The sequence below is a fragment of the Sardina pilchardus genome, chromosome 2 (assembly GCF_963854185.1).
Source record: "Sardina pilchardus chromosome 2, fSarPil1.1, whole genome shotgun sequence".
Classification (NCBI taxonomy): Eukaryota; Metazoa; Chordata; class Actinopteri; order Clupeiformes; family Clupeidae; genus Sardina; species Sardina pilchardus.
This window is the reverse complement of record NC_084995.1, coordinates 21,813,915-21,834,904: the sequence shown is the minus strand read 5'-3', so window position 1 is coordinate 21,834,904 and position 20,990 is coordinate 21,813,915. Positions and strand designations below refer to the sequence as shown.

Below are 20,990 nucleotides of genomic sequence, written 5' to 3'. Positions count from 1 at the left end.
CTGTTTTTTACGGACGTTTTCTTGGCTCTGTCAGTGGCCAACTTAATTCTGAAAGTGGTGTGGGTGGGAGTCCGTAATAACATGTGCAACCATGATCCCTGAGCTGAGCAGGCCACATAACGCAAGTGATGGGATCTAAACAAAGCCTTGAGGCAGAGAATTATTTGAGTTACTCGAGTGATCATTTCAGCCCTATCCCTCCTCCTTGCTAAGGTGAATTGATATTATCTAATGAATTGATGTTATCTACTGCTCTCCACGCTAGCTTCTGCTTTTGTTGATGTAATGACCCATTAGATATCTCTTCCCCAGCAAGGCGAGGTCACGTTGTGTTATGCTGAAGAGCATCGTCTAGCTGTTGGTTTGTACTGTGCTGTAGCGTGGCCTCTCCTGGAATTACTGTTTGAAGGTGATATGATTGCATTCGCTTATGTCAAGTTTTGTGATGGTGTATTAGGTTATGTCATGTTGCGTGATGTGGCAGTGCATTGTATGTAGTGATGTCCGCCTCAGCCTGTTGTCCGTCTGCCTCTACCTTTCCTCTACTTCACTCATACCATCTAGTCCTCTCCTTCTCGCTGCCTTTCCCTATTTCTTCCTCTTTCTTCTGTACTACTTTTCTTTTCTCTCATGTCTCTCGCTCGTCCTATCTCCTTTTAGTTTCTATCTCAATCTCTCTTTGTATGCTGTGCACCAGGGTGCTCCATTTTCCCCCTGATGGTCAGACACCACGGACGGTCAGACTCTGCTCCAGGCGGCCTTTTCTGTCAGGCCTTGCCTCGGGGTGACCCCCTGGGTCGTCACTACCCAGACTACCTCATGCGAGCTGCTGACTGAGTGTTGTTCTAGTCAGCTGTCATACCTTTTTTAAGGTGATCAACCATCATTTGTTTCCACTTTCCTAAGGGGTATAATTAACAAAATATATCTGAATATTAACCAAATAACCATAAATCGCATCGCACCAAATTGTCGGTATCGATATCCACCAAGAATTTCACAGTTTGTTGACCCCCTGATCAATGTACTTCATGTCACCCTTCAGTACAATTCTGTGATGACTTGCAAAAGAGGAGGGGGTGGGGGGCACGCACTCCAGTAAAAGCAAACTGCTGCTGTTGACGCAGCCAGTATGGTAACCGTAGCCATGCACAGTCCCTAGTGCTGGGCGGTATACCGGTTCACACCGAATACCGGTGTATATTTTCGTTATGATATGAATTTTTAATATACCGCCATACCGGTGTATTTGATTACACTGTGGGCGGAATGCTGCGTCGCGCGTCATTGTTTCAGACGGGACCCTTTTCAGTGTTGCGCTTCTAAACACGCATGGAGAAAGTAAACAGTGGAGCCTGTAGCACAAGACACCTCACGTTTTCCCTTTAATAATGATGCAGAAGGCTTATTTGTTCCTTTGCTAAGGGATTTATTTACGGGTGTTGCACAGAATACCTTAAATTGTTCCCCTAGTTAAAGAAAGCATCACTGGTCTTAATAATCTACATTGAAAGGGATTTTCCAGTAGGCAAAAAAAACCAAAAGAGTGTTCACCGCTCTAACTAGCTAGCTGGCTAGTAGGCGAACTCACCGAACACAGGAAAGCTTTATGCTCTTATAATTCATCTTACCTTAATAAGATTCGCTGAAATTATCCAAGTAGCAAGTAAAACATGTTACAGACATGAACTGAACAATACTAGCTGGTTAGTTAGTCATGATCTTGACTGTCATCAGTGCACTGAAACGAACTTTTGCGTTTACATTTTGCTTAGCGAACCGTAACATGATAGGCTAACAAGACATTCACGTGAATTCTGTAAACGTTAGCCTACCACTAACGTTATGTGTAGAGCACACAATAACAACACGGCATGATTCTGATGGGCCTATATTTGACAGAGTAGGCATATTAGCGGAGCAGTCTCTTCACTTAGTCACACTTGTTTTATATCTCCTTTTTATATTTACTTGAAAACAGTGTACTTGGGCTTGAACTTGAAGTATAAGTATTTGCACTACTTTTTGTGTGGGTTTGTGCAATTTGCATAGTAAAAGTTCTGTATTTTGACTGCAATTGCCCATTAGAATCATGAGTGCCTCTTTGTAAACAGCATCATGGCCATGCAACCTGTAATACTACTACTAGTGTGGAATTATTCTACAATATTCACTCATCATGACAGTAAAATAGGCCATCCTAAGCCAATCTACTGCAGTAATTCCTTGGTCAACCCATAGAAAATGTTGCGAACACCTGATTATGCATGGAAAAAAAAATACCGTCATATACCGTGAAACCGTCAGAATTTTGAAAAATACCGTGATATACATTTTTGGCCATACCGCCCAGCACTAACAGTCCCCCTGCTCTCATCCTCTGAGAATGGCCATCCACAGAGTAAAGGACACACACACACACACACACACACACTGACGCGCACACACACACTGATGTGTCCTTATAAGTTAGGCACAGAGGCTAGAGTGATGGTGGCTGTGAAGCCCCTGTTGGCCCTTAGTATCTCATTGCAGAAGGGACCTGTGGGGCCAGGGGACCACAGAAGCTGCTGCTGCTGCTCTTCTGACCGTGTTGCTTGAGCAATGGATGGGCCTTTTTGAGGCACCAGTAGAGCCTGATTCTCTGACGATGACTGACTGACTAAATAACTGACTGAGTCTGTGGTGGCCTGGAAACCTAGGGTGTATTGAAGTGATGAAGAAAGTGTGTTAAAGGCCTGAGGTGCTCACGGCTCACAGAGAGGTGGTGTCCGCGCTCGTCTGTGGGGTCACTGTCTCTGTGCTGCTTGTGTTTTTTTTTTTAAATGGCCTGTCATTGGTGCGCAACACCTCTGTACACCTTTGTGTGTCTTTGCGGATGTAAACATTTGACATTTATCCTCTGACTAAGACATCTGTGCTTTTGATCTTGACACTTTGATCGGCACTCTCCTCTTCTGTTGTTTTCTTGGGCTTGACCTCGGAACTGCCAGAGCCTTGCTTTATGTAGCCTGCTACATGGCTTACTCACTAACAGAATTTCCAAGTGTGTGTAGTATTGTAGACTAGTGTAGTAGTACAATGTAGGGCCTGGTTTCCTGGATTGATCTTGCCAGGGCTGTCTACGGAAGAACATCTCTAAGGTTGTCAAGGTTTTAACCCTCTTCTCAGATTGGGACTGACCTCGGAGCTGCCAGACCACATGCAAGGTCTTGTCTAGCAGTGGTAGTCCCCTATGCCCTAATTTGTGGGTCTCCTCCCTCTCCTTTCCTTGTCTTTTCGTTTCAGTCTCTCTCTCCCTTTCTATCTCTCCATTTTCCATTTTCTCTGTCTCTCCATCCTCTCTCCTTCTCTCACTCTCACTTTGTCTCCATCTCTCTCTTTTCTTTCCCTCCAATGCTGGCCTGGCAGGCCTTCACTAAGAGCAGTAGCAGTTTCTGACCTCAGGAGTCGAGTTCCTTTCGTCCTTTTTGTACCCCCAAACTTCTTAACTCTACTGAGGCAGGTGTGTGTGTGTGTGTGTGTGGTTGAAGAATGAGGTGTGTGTGTGTGTGTGTGCACGCTACTGTAATATGTATGTAGGCTCTGTGTGTGTGTGAGAGAGAGAGGGGTATGTATCAGTGCTCTGATTGGTCTCTGGCTCTGAAGCTTCAGTGTTTCGCTCTCTGCAGATCATTTGCGTCTCTGTAATTGGGCTGCTGTGGGTGAATGCTGTGAACTATACAGCCTTGGCTCTAGTGTATTTCCATCTATTTTTGGATGCTTTGTCTGCATGACATGCTGAAATGTGTCAAAGGGCTGAGCTCTCAGAAATCAAAATGATTGAGCTTTAATTGAAATATGCATTAATGTAGATCTGTAATCTCCTGTCTATCTATTCTTTTTGAGAGATGCTCTCTGACTACTTTGAAATAATTACTATTATTATATTATCATTATTATTATTATTATTATTATTTTAAGAATTGACTACACCAGAGTTCTCCCATTGCTCCCCTGCTACACATGGTGATCAGGTTGTCACTGATATCAGTAGCAGTATTAATGTTTATGAAGCAATACGTTGGCAAGAATGCAGTATATTAAAAAAAAAAAAAATGCATGGGAAAAAAAAAGAAAACATTAGCGACAATCTCAATAAGAAATTAATCTGCAGCAGTATCAGTTTCCATGCTAATGTTTTGTACATATAAATGTGGGTAAAAAACGGAACTTTGACACCAGAGAGCACCCAACTTAAACAAAAAGTGAAGACTTTTTAGTACTGGGCGCACTGACCGGCTTTATCTCAGAATAGCACAGCGTGCTGTGATCAGTTGGGTAGTAGAAGAGGAGGCGTGTTCGTCTGTCCAGAGGTTGTTTAGTGCAGTGGAAGGCATGTTTGTTTATCTGAAGATGACGAACCGTAATTCTAGGGTCGGTCACTCGCTCGTACGCATTTGTGTTGGGTTATTTCCTGTCTGCAAAGAAACTGAATCCTGTGATGTCATTTGCCTCAGTCATCCTCTGATCTTATTAACATGCACGCACACACACACGTACACATACACACACCTTGCTGTGCTTTATGTGGCCTACTACATGGCTTACTCACAAACAAAATTTCCGACTATGTGTATGTAGACTAGTGTCAATGTGGGGACAGGTCACCGTTTCCTGTGTGTGTGTGTGTGTGTGTGTGTGTGTGTGTGTGTGTGTGTGCTAAAGGATGATGCCAACGCATGATGAAGGTGTAGACGGTGACTTCCCTGGTTTAACTGGCTTACTTGAGTCATCTTCATCCTTATTGGTTTATTCATGTCGTCAATGGAGGCTCATAAAGCTGTGTGTGTGTGTACACATGCGTGGTGGGATGTTTTTGGGATCTGTTGTGTCTGCCACGAACAGCAGAAGCGCCACGGAGCCTTTTATGTGGTTAGTGTGTGTGTGTGTTTATGTATGTGATGGAGGGGGTGGTGTGTGTGTGTGTGTTTAAAATACATCTGGGTATGATTTAAAGGGAGAATGATGTTGGGTTGACTGGTTTTGGTTTGTCTGGTCTGTCGCGTCGTGTCTGTCTGTCCATCCTTTTGTCTGTCTGTAGCTCTTAATTCATTTTTCTTCTGTGGATCAATCCTAGTTCTGCTATTTTGTTCACCTTCTGCTCTTAAGTTTGAGTGCTTGGGAATGTCACGCATCTTTGACAGGAAGTAGCCATTTCAATGTTGTCTGTATGCAAGTGTATACAGTAGATCTGCCAGAAAAAAAGGCACTGTGGATTTTAGTGTGTTATCACACATATTCTGTGTTTCTGTAAAATGCAGTTTCAACCATGTGAGTGTAGTTAGGTGTAGATTCCAGGGAGTGGACAGTTGTTTTTTTGTTGGGGTGGTTCATCTTTCTGGAAGAAGCATCTTTAATCTTGTGACTGCACTGCATCGTACCTTTCTCTGAATCAAACCTCTGTGTGAAAGAATTTATTAGGATGCGTTTTCATTAAAGGGACACTTCACCGATTAGCATTAAGCTTTGTAAGGCAAACTGAGGGAATGATGCACGACCATTCAAAAACATGACTGGTTTTCTAAAGATACAAAGCTTAATGCTAATCGGTGAAGTATCCCTTTAAAGGCTTTTGCAGCCTATGTTTATATTCTCGTCATTGATCATATGTTATAGGTTTGTGTACTATACTACTTTTGCTTTGGCAGATGAGTTTCTTGCTAACGCAAGCTGTATCATTTAATCAGTGTTTAAGTTGACAAAAATGTCAAACTGCCGAACGTGTGTCGAATGTCCGAACGTATGTGTTTTTGAAGCAGTTTCTTGACCTCTTGTGTTTGTGTGTTGCAGGTGCAGCATGCTCCCTGCTGGCCTTAGCTGCTGTAGCCAGAGAGCGGCAGCACCATGGCCAAGCCAGGCTCAGACAGGGACGGCGCCATGGTGGAGAAACAAGCCGGCAAGAAGGTGAGCTTCAAGTTCAGCGTGGCATCGTTTGTGACTTTGGTTTACCGTAATGAGTCCTCATCCAGATATACACAAGTACTCCAGCATGTTGTCACGCCTCATCCATCCTAACATCTCACCTGTGGTGAGAGAACAGATCACTGCACCATCACAGTTATCACCACAGTCAGTGTTCAGAAAGACCCTTTCAGTTCAGCTACACTTTCTGCAGCATTCTGAGGGTCAATATAGTATACACCATTTTTTTATTTCTCTTGCTGGTCTATTTTTTTCTTTTAATGGTTTGGTCATTTGTCCCCTGACTAAATCATTTTTTAATCCATCATGGCGTGTGGGAAATAATCAAGGTATAATAACTACCACCACTTCCACCAAAATAGAACCTTTCAGCAACCTCACCCAACATCTGTTACCATGGTTACTTTCAGATGAAATTCATTCTGAAGGACACACAGCAGAGAAGTGCTCAGTGTGAGCCAATCATACGGGCAAAAACTATCCCTGGAAAGCAAGTCAATTAAGCTTTTAAATATGAACTTTTCTTCAAGGATTTGGGGGGGGGGGAATATAAATCATAAGGAAGGGTGGTGTTTTAGTGGGCGAGCAAACCTGAATCAAAAGAGGGGGAGAGGCTTGATTGGCGGAGATGAATGGCTTTTATGACACTGCCCTTTGGCCAGAGGAAGCCAAGGGAAAGCGAAGTAAACAGAACGTGGATGAGCGTGTGTTTCCTGCTTTTGTGCGGGCGAGGAGGGACTGATGTGATGACTGGGTTGTTTCTAACAGTATGGTTGTTAGCAGATGCTGTGGTAGCTCAGAGCGACTTCTAGTGAATTTGAGATATCTTACAGGAGTCATGAAGTTGACACAGACTGAACTCCCTTTCCCTGTGGTGGTAGCCTCTGTGGAGGGTGTAGCCCATCATCCACTGCATGCCCGTCACCTACTGTATGTCTGAGTGGCATCCCATAATACTTGGTAGTGCCACATGATGCAATCGCTGTTGTTTTTGTCATCCCAAATCTGGGTGGCTGCTGATGACTAGTTTCATCTTCATATCTGGGCTGTTTGGATTCACTTACTTCACTCGTTTACCCTCTCCCTCTTTGTCACAATCTTTCTGTCTTTCTCTCTCTCTCTCCCTCCCTCCCTCCCTCTGTGTGGCCTGCCTTTTTTCCTACCTCTCATCTTTGTTCCTTTCCACAAATCTACCCCTCCCCCTTTCAGAGTAAGGATAAGATCTCTCCATTCACCAAGACTCCTAAGCTGGACCGCAGCGAGTTTCTGGGGAAGGAGGCTAAATCCAAGTCTTCCATGAAGCGCAAGCTGTCCTTCACTGTAAGCCCACCCCGCAATCAGGAGAAGGACTCTGATACTGGTAAGACACACACACACACACACACACACACACACACACACACACACAGTGTTATTTCTAAAGCTCTGACATGCAGTCACCCAGTGACACACACACTAACAGTTTTAGCCCACAGCTTTGGTGGTTGGTTGTGCTCCAGTTCACCTCCTGTGTGCAGCATTCCTGTGTGTGATCTAGGCTGTGGTGCTCTTCATGGCCCCCATGTGGTGCCGTGTGGAATTGCGTCGAGATGAGCCCAAGTATTTATGTGCATATTCCAGAACCCACTGAACACACAGGAGCCTGCTAGGCCTGCTACCACTTCTCCAGTAACACCATCAACCTCAGAAGATGAGGTCTGGGTGTTCTGAAATGAGTTTCTTTGTGATGCATTGAAAATAAGAGTTCGGGTCTCCTCTGCTGTTCACAAAGCAAACTAGCCCGTTACATTCTGCTGCTGCAGAGCCCTGCAAATAATTTCTTTGCACATTCTTAACTCCTATACTCAAACTCACACCGTTCACAGGTGAAATACACTACGGACATATACGCAATGCCCGCAAACAAAAAAGATGATGCATACAAGCAAAGTTCGATGCCCTCTGAATTGAAGCTTATGTGAAGATGGGAAGTCTGTCTATCTGACTTGTGAAGGAGCTTTTCTGCTATCTGCGCGTGTGTGTGTGTGTGTGTGTGTGTGTGTGTGTGGATGTGAAGGAGCTTTTCTGCTATCTGCGTGTGTGTGGATGTGTGATCTCATACCTCATACAAATGTGGTTTTGTGGACATGTAACATCATGGCTCATGTAATTGCAGTCTGAAGAGTGGGCAAGCATGCCCAAGTGAGTGATTGAGAGAGAAAGGGAGTGTGTGTGTGTGTGTGTGTGTGTGTGTGTGTGTGTGTGTGTGTGTGTGTAACGCAGTGCTCTCTTCTGCCTCCTCTCCTCTCCTCTGCTCTGTCCATCCCTCCATCTCTGCCCCTGTGCTGTAGATGACTCTGACCACGGCCAGTCGAGCGAAGCCTGGGGCGACTCTTTAGCGCCGCCCTGCAGGATCCACGCAGGTAACTGCTCCTCCAGCGGGACAGACAGACAGAGAAACAGACAAACCCAACAAGCAGTCCTAAAACAAACACAAGTGCCACAAGGTTACCTGTGCTGTGCCGGGAGAGTTCCTTCACAAGCATGCGCCCCTACACCCCCCACTCTCTTGCACTCAAGTACACGCACACTTTCATTCAAGCAGTCACACTTGTACACCTGTGTGTGTTCACACGTGAGTGGCTGGCCTGAGCTGGAAATCCTTCCCCCCTCCCCTTCTGGATGCTTCCCTAGGTGCTGTTCAATGCCCTCTTTTGACACCGGCTGCCATTTCTGAACTTTTCCTCTTTTCCTCAATGTTGTGTGACTAGATAGTCAGTAGAATCCTTATTTTCTAGTGTTTCATATTGCTCGGTCTATTTTCATTTCTAACTTTTTTATTTTATTTTGGTCTTTACTAGCCATCTTTTTGTTGCCATAGCGATACTTAACAAGGCTAGCTACTGCCTTTTCTATTTCTGGCAGCATATTCAGACACACACACAGTCTTGCATGATGACAATAGGTGAAGTACAATTATGGGGGTCCGTCGAGGGGAGGTGCACGTTGCTTGATGGGCCTCTTTCTCCTCTCTCTCTCTCCTCCTCTCTCTCTCCTTCTCTCTCTCTCTCTCTCTCTCTCTCTCTCTCTCTCTCTCTCTCTCTCTCTCTCTCTCTCTCTCTCTCTCTCTACACTGGTCTCTTCATGCGCCGCCATGGTTTCATCCATATGGTGTGACATAAAGTGTCCCAATTCCGTGTGTTTGTGCAGTTAGAGGATTATCCAAGTGCTGCAGTAGTGTGTGTGTGTGTTTAGTTAAGTGATTGTAGGGAGTGCAGAGCTGATGACTCATCTGTTTCTCCTTTTCTCCCTTTCTCCCTCCCTATCTTTCTTTCTTTCTTGTTCTCTCGCTTGGTCGCTCTCCTTCCTCAGAGAAAGATGGACCTGATAAGAAGAAGGTCAAGAAGGAGGCTGCTGGGAAGAAGTCCTCTTCCTCATCCTCCTCCTCCTCCACCCCAGTTAACATCCTGTTTGGCTACCCGCTATCTGAGCGCAAGCAGATGGCCCTGCTCATGCAGATGACGGCCAGGGACAACAGCCCAGGTAAAATTACACACACACACACACACACACACACGCTCACACAGTGAATACCTATACACACCTATAACTACCTTATTTACAAATCTTTGGAGTAAACTCACTTGAAAGCAGCTCTGCTGATGTACAAAACATCACTTCCTCTAATAAGTACTGCTGTGTGTGTGTGTGTGTGTGTGTGTGTGTGTGTGTGTGCGCACGTGCTGCAGTTGTTCGACGTCAGAGCCTGCTCGTGTTCCTGCAGCAGAGTCTGAGTGAAGCCAGCGCTCCTGCCTGATCCGTGTGTGTGTGTGTGTGTGTGTGTGTGTGAAAGGGAAGGTGGTGACTCACTGGTACTTTCTCTCTCTGTTGCTCTGAATCCCTGCTGCTCTTTGGATCTCTCCTCCTTACCTCCCCCCTCTCTCTGTCTCTGTCTCCCTTTCCTCCCACCTCTCTCTGTCCACCCAACCCCCCCCCCCCCCGTGTTTCTCCTCTCCTCTTTGCTCCTCCTCCTCTCCCCCAGACTCGACGCCGTCTCACCCATCCCAGACGCCGCCGGTGCAGAAGAAGCACACCGGCAGCAGCTCGGCGCCGCGGCAGAAGGACAAGGTGAACAAGCGCAACGAGCGCGGAGAAACGCCGCTGCACATGGCTGCCATCCGCGGCGACGTCGCGCAGGTGCGCCAGCTCATCAGCCTCGGGGCCGACGTCAACGTCAAGGACTTCGCAGGTGAGGACGCAGAAACAAACATTCTCTCTCAAACACACCTACACACACCTACACCTACTTGCTTTTACGTGTGGGTGGGTGACATGAGCTGGAAGTCGTTTTTTTTCTCCCTCCCTTTCACACACATACACACAGACACCAACACATACATGTGCACATGCACACAGATATGCAGAGACATGAACATGCACATATTCACACAAAATCGTATCCACAACAAAGTAGTACTTCACATACAGGTATACACATGCATGTCTACTGCGCAGTGTCATAATTGCACAGTCAGCATGACTTGGCATATTGTATGGTAGTGCCTGCTTGTTTAGCGACGGCATCTTGTTCCTCTGTCTGGCTGAGAATATGCACAATGCGGGTCTGCACATATCCTCTCACTGCTGTGGTCTGTTGCCTTTGCTGTCTGCTGTGGTTAGTGAGAAGTGATTATGTTAACTGCAGATGTGAAGTAAGGATCCAAATAGACGCTGTGGAGCATGTTGCTTGTAGTTTCGCTCCTAAATGAATCTACATGGGATTTAGTTCGCTTGTGACTGTAAGAGGAAGAGTTTGGTAGTGAGGTGTCATATTTTTAATGTGTTTGATGCATGCCATTTATATAAATTCCTGTGAGTTTTAATGAAGGAATTACCTGCATGTATGTACGTTAAGGAAAAGCTTGCAGTACTTTAATAATACAATAGCTCATGAGGCATGTAATGAATACACATGCAGTGTGATGCAATGTGATGTAGTTTACCATTTTTTAATTATTCAGCCTAAGATTGTCAACATTGTGTATAGTAACAAGATTGTGAATAATGATTAAGTTCATTCAGGTCGGGCTTACAAATGCTCAATAGTGATGGAGTACCGAAATGTGACTTTCTGTTTCCATGACTGCAATGTCACTGGATCTAAACAGACTTTCTAAGTGGCATTGACCGCATTGCATATAGACATGTGGCATCGTTTCTGCCTTATAAATTGCTTTTAAATGTAGGCCATAGTTGTTTAAACAGGTTTTATCTGCTAGGCAGCAGCTTAGCCACAGAGCACAGATGTAATAGCAAGAAGCAAAATCCCAGTGGATATTTCGCGTCTTATCAAATGTTGACGGCTGTTAGGTGACATTTTTTGCCTCAAAAATAAAGCCAAAACACTGATCATCTCACTTCTGACTGACAGGTTGGACTCCGCTTCATGAGGCGTGTAACCTTGGTTACTACGACGTGGCAAAAGTTCTGATCTCTGCGGGGGCAGAGGTCAACACGCAGGGCCTGGATGATGACACGCCTCTTCACGATGCCTCCAGCAGTGGACACAAAGATGTATGTTTGCTGTTGCCTAACATCCACTTTTGTGTTGTGCATCATATGAAATTAACTGATGAAATGTATATGTTATATTGATTTGATATTATTGTCCTCATTACAACAACGCTTCGCTCTGTGTGTCCGAGCAGATTGTGAAGCTGCTGTTGCGGAACGGGGGCAACGCGTTCCAGGCCAACAAGCGGGGCGAGCGGCCCGTGGATGTGGCCGACTCGCAGGAGCTGGAACAGCTGCTGAAGGGAGAGGTGCAGCTGTCTGACCCTGAAGACAGCTCCTCTGGTAAGGGCTTGGAGCGACCAGGTAACGAGTGCCCACTGTAGCTTAGTGTAGTAGCTGCAAATGTGTTTGTGTCAACTCCATAATACCAGATGAATCCTGGTGTCTAAATGTTCAGTCCAGGATGAACACAGTAGTTATGGGTATAGCTATATATAGTGCTATACCCTGGTTGTCTCCAATTAACCTTTGTCATACAAATTAATGTCACATTAGAAAGGTTTCAGACACTTTTTTTCTTTCTTTGTCACTCTAGACTCTGAGGACCCTCCTTCTGTTAACCCGTCCAGTGTGGATGACAACATGGACGATTCTGATGCAGATAAGGACTCTGACAACAAGCACGCATCAGGGACGACGGCGAAAGCTTCATCCTCTGTGTCTGGCCTTGATGAGTATGAGTTCAAAGATGAGGAAGAGGAAGAGGACCTGAGCAAAGCACTGAACGACAGACATATTCTTCGTCGTGAACTGCGTCAGAAGGAGAAGGAGGAGAAAGAACGGAACCACTATGCGTCAAAGCAGGCCAGCAAGAGTGAAACTCCCAACGCCTCAAGTAAGCCCAAGAAATCCAAAGCCTCCAGGGTCATCTACTGCACTTCAGATAGCTCCAGCGATGAGGGTGACGCTCCTGCTGAGAGGAAGGGTTCTCCAACGCGATCAGGGGGTGTAGACGGACACAAAGCAGAGAGCCGGACGAAGAAAGACTCTCAAGGTGGAATCTCTATCTCAGACCAGAAGGACAAGGGCAAGGTGAAAAAGAAGAGCAAGAGCCAGAGTAAAAACAAGGAGAACCAAGAGGTCCGGGAGGACGGGAAGGAGAACAGCAAAGCCCTGCTTTTCTCCCCGTCCACAACGTCAGAAAACTCTGACAAGGTCACGAGGGAGGAGGACTCCTTCAAAATGTCCTTCAGTCCAAAAGACGACTCCTCCGTCCACCTCTTCCATTTGTCTGCGGTGAAGTCGCCTAAGCTCAACCACAGCCTGTCCGACAAGCAGCCCACCACTCCTCTCAAACAGGAGAACTCTAAGACTTGTGTGCCCATAGGTGATGGACCTTGTCAAGTCGACGGTATCAAGTACAACCATTGCACGGACGGCGAGTACTGCTTAGAGAGCTCTAGTAGTAAGGGCTGCAAACACAAGGAAAAGAGCAAACACCACCAAAAGGACCTGGGCCTGGAGGGTGATGACAGAAGTTCCAGCCCTTTCAAAGATGGCAGCTTGGGCAACAGCGTGGACGGCACAGACGTCGCGTTGCGAAAGACTGACAAAGACGGAAAGGTTGTGAAGAAACACAAGCTCAAACATAAGGAGAAGGAAAAAGACAAGGAGAAATCTAGGAAGGAGTATGAAGCAGACAAGAACCGCCATCGGCCAAAAGAGAAGGATGGGAGGAAGGATGGGCAAAGAAACATGGAGTTTGACCGGGAGTTCTGGAAGGAAAACTTCTTCAAAAGTGACGAGAATGAAGAACTCGGGTCCATGGGAAAGAGCGCTGATTCTTCTCTGGGCAACTCTTTGCAAAAGGCCTCTGGTGGATCGCCTGTCAAAGAAGAGAGGGGGACGACAAAAGACAAGTATAGTAGCAGCAGCAGCAGTACTAGTAGTAGTGGCAGTAATAAAGACAGGCGACCAAAAGAAGAGCGAGAGAAGGACAAGTCTGTGAAGAGAGAGAAAAAGGACACTACCTGCAAAGAGGAAAGAGAGAGGGAAGTAAGAGATAAAGAAATGGAGGATCGTGTGCCAGATGTCGTGGGCTCAGTGCGGGTTCTAGAAGAATCTCAGCACAGTGTGAAGGAGGAGGTTGAGGACAGGCATGTCACTGACCCGGAACACCAGGAGCCCTCAGAGAAAAGCTCCCGTGAGAAAGGAGATAAGAAGCTACCTTCAAAGGATCGAGAGGGAGAAAAGTCTGAGAAAAAACACACAGACAAGGAAAAGAAGATCAAGACCGAGCACTTCCCCGATAAATATGAACTGCAGAATTCCACTGATCGGTGGAAAGAGAGGGAAAAGACATCAGGCAGCACCTCTCATTCACCGGGTGATAAAAACAAGGAAAGTGAAAAACTCAAATCGCTGACAACAGCCAAAAAGCATGAGGAAAACCGCAAAAGTAAGGATAAACCTGATAGGAAATCTGAGAAGGATCGTTCTGAAAAGGAACACACTGCTGGCGAGCACAGAGAAAGAGAAAAAAGCAGTTCAGATAGGAAAAGCAGAAATCCCGATAAAACAGCAGACCACAGCAAGATGGATCGAACAAAGGAGAAGGACAAGGAAAAAGAGAAGGATAAAGATCGGGATAGGAAAAAGGAAAAATCTAAAGAGAACTCTTCCTCTTCTGGCTCAAATCTTAAACTGCTTCTGGAAGACAAAAAGGGCTATGTGTCCGAGAGCAGCAAATCTGCCCAATCAAAGTTGAAGGAGGATGTTCCCAGGACACCAGAGAAGGATCGGGACAGACGGGAAAGAGACCGAGATTCTGATCGCCATCGAGATCGGGAAAGGCACAAGGAGAAGGACCGCTCGGTGCAGCAGGGCAAAGTAATGAAGCCTAAGCCTAGTGAACCAGAGGCAGACCGGACCAAATCCAAAGCCTCACCGTCCTCGAGAGATGTCCGGCCTAAAGAGAAACGATTGGTCAATGACGACCTGATGCAGACCAGCTTTGAGCGAATGCTGAGTCTTAAGGACCAGGAGATCGAGCAATGGCACCGAAAACACCTGGAGAAGATCAAGCAGAAGGAGCGGGAGAGGATGAAGCAGAGGCCTGGCTCTGACCTCAGCAAACAGAAAAGTAACAAAGACAAGTCCAAAACGCCTTCCTCTTCCTCCTCGACAGGTGACACCTGCCCAGGCAAGGAACTCTTGCGCTCAAAGAGCTCAGAGGCCTCTGAACTACACAGCCGGGACAAGCCCTTGAGGGACGCCACAAGTGGGAGAACGGTGTCCCTTGATTCCAAGAACCTGTCTGCCTTCGGAAAGTTGGGCCCTGCTTTGGAGAACAGCCTTAGTCGATCCCCAAGGCCAGAGAGCGAGCGTTCAGGTCACATGTCCCGGTCAGTGTCCATGGTCTCAGTGGCCAGTTCAGAGGACTCTTGCCACGCCACAATACTGACGCCCAGACCAGCTGAATATGACTCAGACCTCAACCTTGAAGCTTCAGACTCCCAGCCACCCTTCCTCCAGTCTTCCCTCAATCTCCAGTCCTCCAGATCGCCTGTGGTCCACGAGAAAGACATCAACAGTCTTCCTGAGGCTCAGAGTAACAGGACTCCACTGTTGAGCCGTCATGTGTCTCCCTATTTGAAGGCCATCCTGGATGAGGATGCCAGGCCTGCGCCCACTGAGGGAAGAACCTTTGAGGAAACCCAGAGGACCGGATCATCCCATTCCAGCGATGAGAAGTCAAGGACCATGCTGCCAGAATCAAGTTCAGTACAAGTGCAGGATAATCAGAGCCAGTCAGCACAGAGTCACCCCATCTCTATGGCTGAGACTGAGAGTCTTAATAACCCAGAAGCTGAGGGAAGTGTGACAGGACATAATTTCATGCTAGGGCCAAACTCCAGAGATCCTGGGTGCAGTCAACAATCCAGCCTCACCCAAGGAAGTTGTACTTCTGCAGTTCCCGTTGACCACCAAAAGCCTTCACTATCTGAATCATTGTCAGGAAGTGATGTGCAGTGTCCACCACCAGAAAACACATCTGGTCCTGATACGATAGAAAGCCCAAGTAAGGACAGCAGGGATTTGTCTGTTACACTTTTGTCACGCGTATCAATGTCTCCTCTACCGTCTCCGCAACAACACTCAACCAACACCAAAGCACCTTCACATTCAGGGAGTCAGCAGGACGCCACCATTGACGCCATCATCGATCCCTCTCTAAGACCAGATGGCCCGTTGCCCACAAGTGTGGAGCCGCAGGATAGAAGTGTAGCAGAAACAGCAGATGTTCGATTGGAAGACAAGGAGTCCACATTGGCGGGTTCCAGGATGGAATGGATGAACAGTCCAGCAACTCCTCTGAGCACACTCAAGTCAAGCCCAGACACCAAAAGAAATGCAGAGACAAAAGATGCAACACAGGTGATGGACACAACAGACCCTGTAGTCACAAGGCCACAAACTGAAACCTTGTCTTCTAGCGATGCTCAGATACAAAAAACAGAACAAGTTTCTCTCTCGTCGTCCTCACAGAAAGCCGAATCTCTGTGCCCAAGTCCTGCCCATGACCCAGAGGAGCCGATGGAGGTCACCCCAGAAGCTCCAGACGGGAGCAGTGGTGTCGAGGCAGTGGCAGAGAAGGCCAGTACATCTTGGGAGACAACCACTCAGCTCCCATCTACTTCTGAAAGCAAACCGGAAGTCGCTGAGGAGAGACCCGATCAGCCAGCCACTGAGGAACAACCACCCTTAGAGTCTAGGCCTGTAGTCCCCCTCAGTGAAGGTGAGAAGGGTCCAATTTCTGGTGCAACTAGCCAGTCAGACGGCAGCACAGAGATGGGGTTGTTGGAGGGTACCTCAGGAGGCTCTTCCCCACTATCAGTCACAACCTCGGAAAGGGACATTGATTCCTCTGGAGCCAAGGCTAAGGTTCGCCCCTTAGAGGATGAAGTGGATATTCAGCTCCATCACCCGAGGAAGAGGAAGATGCCTCGTGTAGCTCCTCCTACCCAGCCCGTCCTGACGGCCCAGCAGATGAAGGAGCGCACTCAGCAGTCTCTGGCCGCCATTGTGGACTCTCTGAAGCTGGAGGAGATCCAGCCCTATCAGACAGAGCGGGCCAATCCTTACTACGAGTTCCTGCACATCCGCAAGAAGATTGAGGAGAAGCGTAAGGTACTCTGCAGTGTGATCCCGCAGGCTCCTCAGTACTACGATGAGTACGTCACCTTCAACGGCTCATACCTGATCCATGGCAACCCACTCAGCAAGCTGTGCATACCAACCGTGAGTTCTCGGCATCATGTCTACAAACTAATTACAGTGAAATAAACTAAACTTAATAAACTGATCAACCAGTCTGCGTGCGATGTCGGTACCAACTGTGACTCTCTAATCTCTAAACGCTTAGAAAAATATGAGTGTAAGATGAGTGATTGGGGATTCTGAAGAGACATTTTCTTTTGGTCTAATTGTAAATGTAGACATTTTACATGTAGACAGGTGATTGTATTTAATACAGTGCTTTGGTTTGTCCCTTTAAGTCATTTATTTATTGATCTTGTTGGTTTGTTTCTTCTTAAATGACAGATAACTCCCCCACCCTCGTTGCCTGAGCCCCTGAAGGAGATGTTCAAACAGCAGGAAGTTGTGCGGATGAAACTGAGGCTTCAGCACAGCATAGAGCGGGTGAGTGAGACAGATCTGACCTTGTTCTGAGGGGATTTTCTGAGATTTGAAATGTGGTTTACCAACACCCCATTTTCAACTACCTTGCAGAAGTGTAATTTGTATTGAGTGACAATTCTGTTAGTTATGAGGCAAGGGTCAAGAGGATGCTGCATGCAGGGTCTCTGCGGTCCCTTTGTTGCTTGCACAAGTGCCTGCTGTTGGTCGTAACTGCAATTCTATTGTCCCAATTAAATGTAACGCAATGTCTATTTGCTATCTACAGGAGAAGCTGATAGTCTCAAATGAGCAGGAGGTCCTGCGTGTCCACTACCGTGCTGCCAGAACACTAGCCAATCAGACACTTCCCTTCAGCGCCTGCACTGTCTTATTGGACGCTGAGGTCTACAACATGCCCCAGGAAGTCCAGGCAAGTGGCATGAAGCTACTTTACACCACTTATCACTGCACTGTTGTTAATGAGGAAAGTAATTTATGGAGAGGGAGTGCCTATATGTTTTAGTAGTTATCTTTTTAGCGAAGTTCCCTGAATGTTAACTATTGTAAGTTGGTCGCTAATGGGAAGGTTATAAACCTGACTTATAAACCTATTTTTATCTTTTTTAAAATTGTGGTATGCTGAGTTGTTTGGCTTTGTGTGCAGGGGGAAGATGGGAAGACCTCTGTCAGAGATCGCTTCAATGCCAGACAGTTCATGTCCTGGCTGCAGGATGTCGATGACAAGTTTGACAAACTTAAGGTAGGTCTGACAGGAAGGACTAGCAGAAATTTTTATTTTTTCCATTTTGAAACTCATATTTTTTCCATGGTTAAGATACATTTGTAAATGAGTAAAATGCAGTACCCTAGCATATGTTTCTGGAATTTTATAACATTACCATCTTTTTTTACCCCCCTTTCACTCTTTTCCCCTCTCCTATCTCAACCTTATTCAATTATATCCTTCCTCTTTGCCTCCATCTTTCTGTCCTGTTATCTATTTCTGGCTTCCATCTCTCCCTCCCCTTTTCCCTCTGTCCTTCCATGTCCTTCATCTCTTTCTTCCCCATTGCTCTCTCCCCTTCCCTCTTCCTCCCCTCTCCTACCCTCCCCATTTCTCTCTCTTTCCCTCACTCCTTTCACAGACGTGTCTCTTGATGCGCCAGCAGCACGAGGCGGCTGCTTTGAACGCAGTGCAGCGTTTGGAGTGGCAGCTGAAGCTGCAGGAACTCGACCCGGCCACCTACAAGTCCACCAGCATATTCGAGATCTCTGAGTTCTACATCCCCTTGGTGGAGGTCAACGACGACTTTGACCTCACCCCCATATGACCTCCCCCGCCACGTCACCATAGCGACCCTTAAGACTCGACACCTGAGCCTACGAGGACGGAACAGGGAATGTTCATGCCGCCTAGCCTCGGAGCCGATGGCTGCTCGCGTGGTAGTCTGGCCTCACAGCGAACATGAAGCACTTAGTTGGAGGAGCTGGTGTGTTTGTGTTTGAATGGCGTGTGTGTGTGTGTGTGTGTTTGATTGAATGTTTGTGTGTTTGAGTGGGTGAGCGTACCTGCGCTGCACACAGTAATGACTGCATCATCCTGTGACCCGTTGCTCCTGAGCTCTTACATACCCTAAATAAATAAATTAACAAACAAGCAAACAAGCAAGCACGTGTGAAGTGGCACGTGGGTGGCGGTCGGTTCCCCTCTGGCCTGAGCACCTCTACTGGGCCCAAACACAGGCTCCTGGTCCAGATGCACCTTGTGTCCTCTACCAGGCCTGGTCCAACCACGGAGGTCCTGCGGTCTGGCCCACCGCCACACTCTGCACTTGTTCGGTCCAAACTCTCCGGGGGGGGTGGTGCCGCAGGACCGGATCTGACCCAATTGCACTTAAAAGACCCTTCTCAGCCCTCCAGAGCAGATAATGGATCACCCCAGCACCGAATCAAACTCAGCCCTGTCCCTCCCACATACAAACCGGCTCATTGTCAGCAGAGATGGAGGGAGGGAAAGGAGAAGAGAGAAAGATGTCCCATTTCGCTTCACTCTTACCAGAAGACTTGGGAGGTTTTGAAAAAACGAATATCCATACACCATGTACAGACTGTGCTCCAGCATTTGTTCTATTTGTTTTTTTGTTTTTGTTTTTAACTTATTTTATACGTACTGATTGTGCATTTGTACATAGCAGTGTAATTATTGTTTTGATCTTTTTTTTTTTTCAACTTGTAAAAAAAAGTACATTTTAAAAAAGGACATTCAATCTAAGGAACTGAAATTGAAACAAAAAAGGAAAAATTTCAAGCGATTGATCCTTTCTTGATTGTAAAACTTCTAATGTTTCTGTCTGTTTAATGGACCAGAGTTTGGTTTATTTTTTATTTTTAATATATATCTATATATTGGTCGTCTCCTCTGTCGTTGTTTGATGTCGCTTAACTCTTAAGCATGTGCGTGTTCTTTGGAATTTTTTTGTTGTTGATTTCCTTCTCTCTTGTTTTCTTACGCATTTCTTCCTGACTGTTTCTCCTTGTTGGGGTTGTCATCACAGCAGGTGTTCTTAGACTTGTGATGTCGATGCTGTGCATGCGTTCGTTCTTTTTTCCGTGGACTCTAGTGAGGTGAACCGCAGTGGTCCCTGCTTTTTCCCCCACCCTGCGCCATCGTCGTGTCTCCTAGCAACAGCTCACCTCCCCATGTATCGTCTTTGTCTCGCGCACATTGAGGAACTTTAAAAGAAGAGGAATACGAGTTTCGTCACGTGGCTTCTCTTTAGAGGAAAAAAAATAAACCTTACTTTTACAGTTTCAATGTGAGATCACAGCAAAACCTATTTTTACAACATAATGCCTTTTGAACGATGGTTCTAAAAATATGTCTATTTTAATATTTACTTGTTACATGACCTGTAAATAGCTGTAATATATAATTGAATAAATTTTATTGGTTGTGAAATTAAAGTTTGCCTCATGTATATTTCCTTTTACCTGCACTACAGCTAAATTGTGAATTCTAATGAAGGTAATTCAGTTTGATTAATCACAATGGTTACTGGCAATAATGATTATTATTACATTGCCAGATTATCAGTAACATGATTGACTCCTAACCCTAGGATTTCTGTCCAGCAGGTGGCAGTATGTACAAATGACATGTCATGACCTACAAAGGTCTTCAGAATGTGGATGGGCATTTCTATCTAGAAAAGTTGGAATCCTGTAAGATTTGACTAAGCTATGTTTTTAGCATACAAATAATCATCTCTGTCAACATGGAAGGTTTTGCAATTACAGGGGGGTGCTTGGTTGAGATCAAAGTGAAACATCTTTTAGTTACCAGTTCAAGATTAACACGTGTAATCTAAGCAATATGCTGCTTCAGTGGGTTGGAGGTTTAACCTGGAGAGCATCTGCTAGTACCTTGTTTTCCAGAAGGAACTGAGTTTGTGTCTTCAAGAGGTCCAGATGGGCACTGCGCGGCACTGTAGGCTACTCCCCTTGGTCAGTCTGATTAGCTGAGAATTGACTTCCATTGAGTTGACTATGGCGATGTGAGCCTGGCTGGAGAAAGAAGTTTGGCATTTACGTTGAGTTGGACCGTCATATTATCGTACCAACAGAATGGTGTCTTAAGCATAGGTTCGGTTTTGCTAGTTATTACATCATAACTTACACACAACAAAGCTGTAAGGCTGAAACGACATGATATGAAATATTAACATTTTCCCATATTCTCCATGACCTATTCCTGCAACTCATTGTAAACTTGTGAACTATCCCAAGTCTTACCTTTAAGCCTATTCCTGTCCAGTTTTTAACTTCCATTTGCTAAGACCTGCAGGCCTCGG

At 46.1% G+C, this 20,990-nt stretch overlaps 1 protein-coding gene across 4 annotated transcripts in view; it reads left to right on the top strand.

The window, feature by feature from the left end:
- The window catches only part of ankrd12 (ankyrin repeat domain 12), a 46,769-nt gene extending 26,666 nt beyond the window's left edge, over positions 1-20,103 (top strand). The window contains exons 2-13 of one of the 4 annotated variants that reach the window (XM_062521727.1): positions 5,833-5,946; positions 7,174-7,324; positions 8,295-8,366; positions 9,316-9,486; positions 9,986-10,192; positions 11,375-11,517; positions 11,652-11,799; positions 12,053-16,758; positions 17,062-17,160; positions 17,426-17,569; positions 17,804-17,899; positions 18,285-20,103. In XM_062521727.1, the coding sequence (XP_062377711.1) occupies positions 5,887-5,946; positions 7,174-7,324; positions 8,295-8,366; positions 9,316-9,486; positions 9,986-10,192; positions 11,375-11,517; positions 11,652-11,799; positions 12,053-16,758; positions 17,062-17,160; positions 17,426-17,569; positions 17,804-17,899; positions 18,285-18,470 (6,183 nt within the window). In that variant the 5' untranslated portion in view covers positions 5,833-5,886 and the 3' untranslated portion in view covers positions 18,471-20,103. Of the gene's footprint in view, positions 1-5,832; positions 5,947-7,173; positions 7,325-8,294; positions 8,367-9,315; positions 9,487-9,985; positions 10,193-11,374; positions 11,518-11,651; positions 11,821-12,052; positions 16,759-17,061; positions 17,161-17,425; positions 17,570-17,803; positions 17,900-18,284 lie in introns of all 4 variants that reach the window. The other 3 variants (XM_062521720.1, XM_062521744.1, XM_062521736.1) reach the window with 3 other exon arrangements.
- The last annotated feature ends 887 nt before the right edge of the window (positions 20,104-20,990 follow it).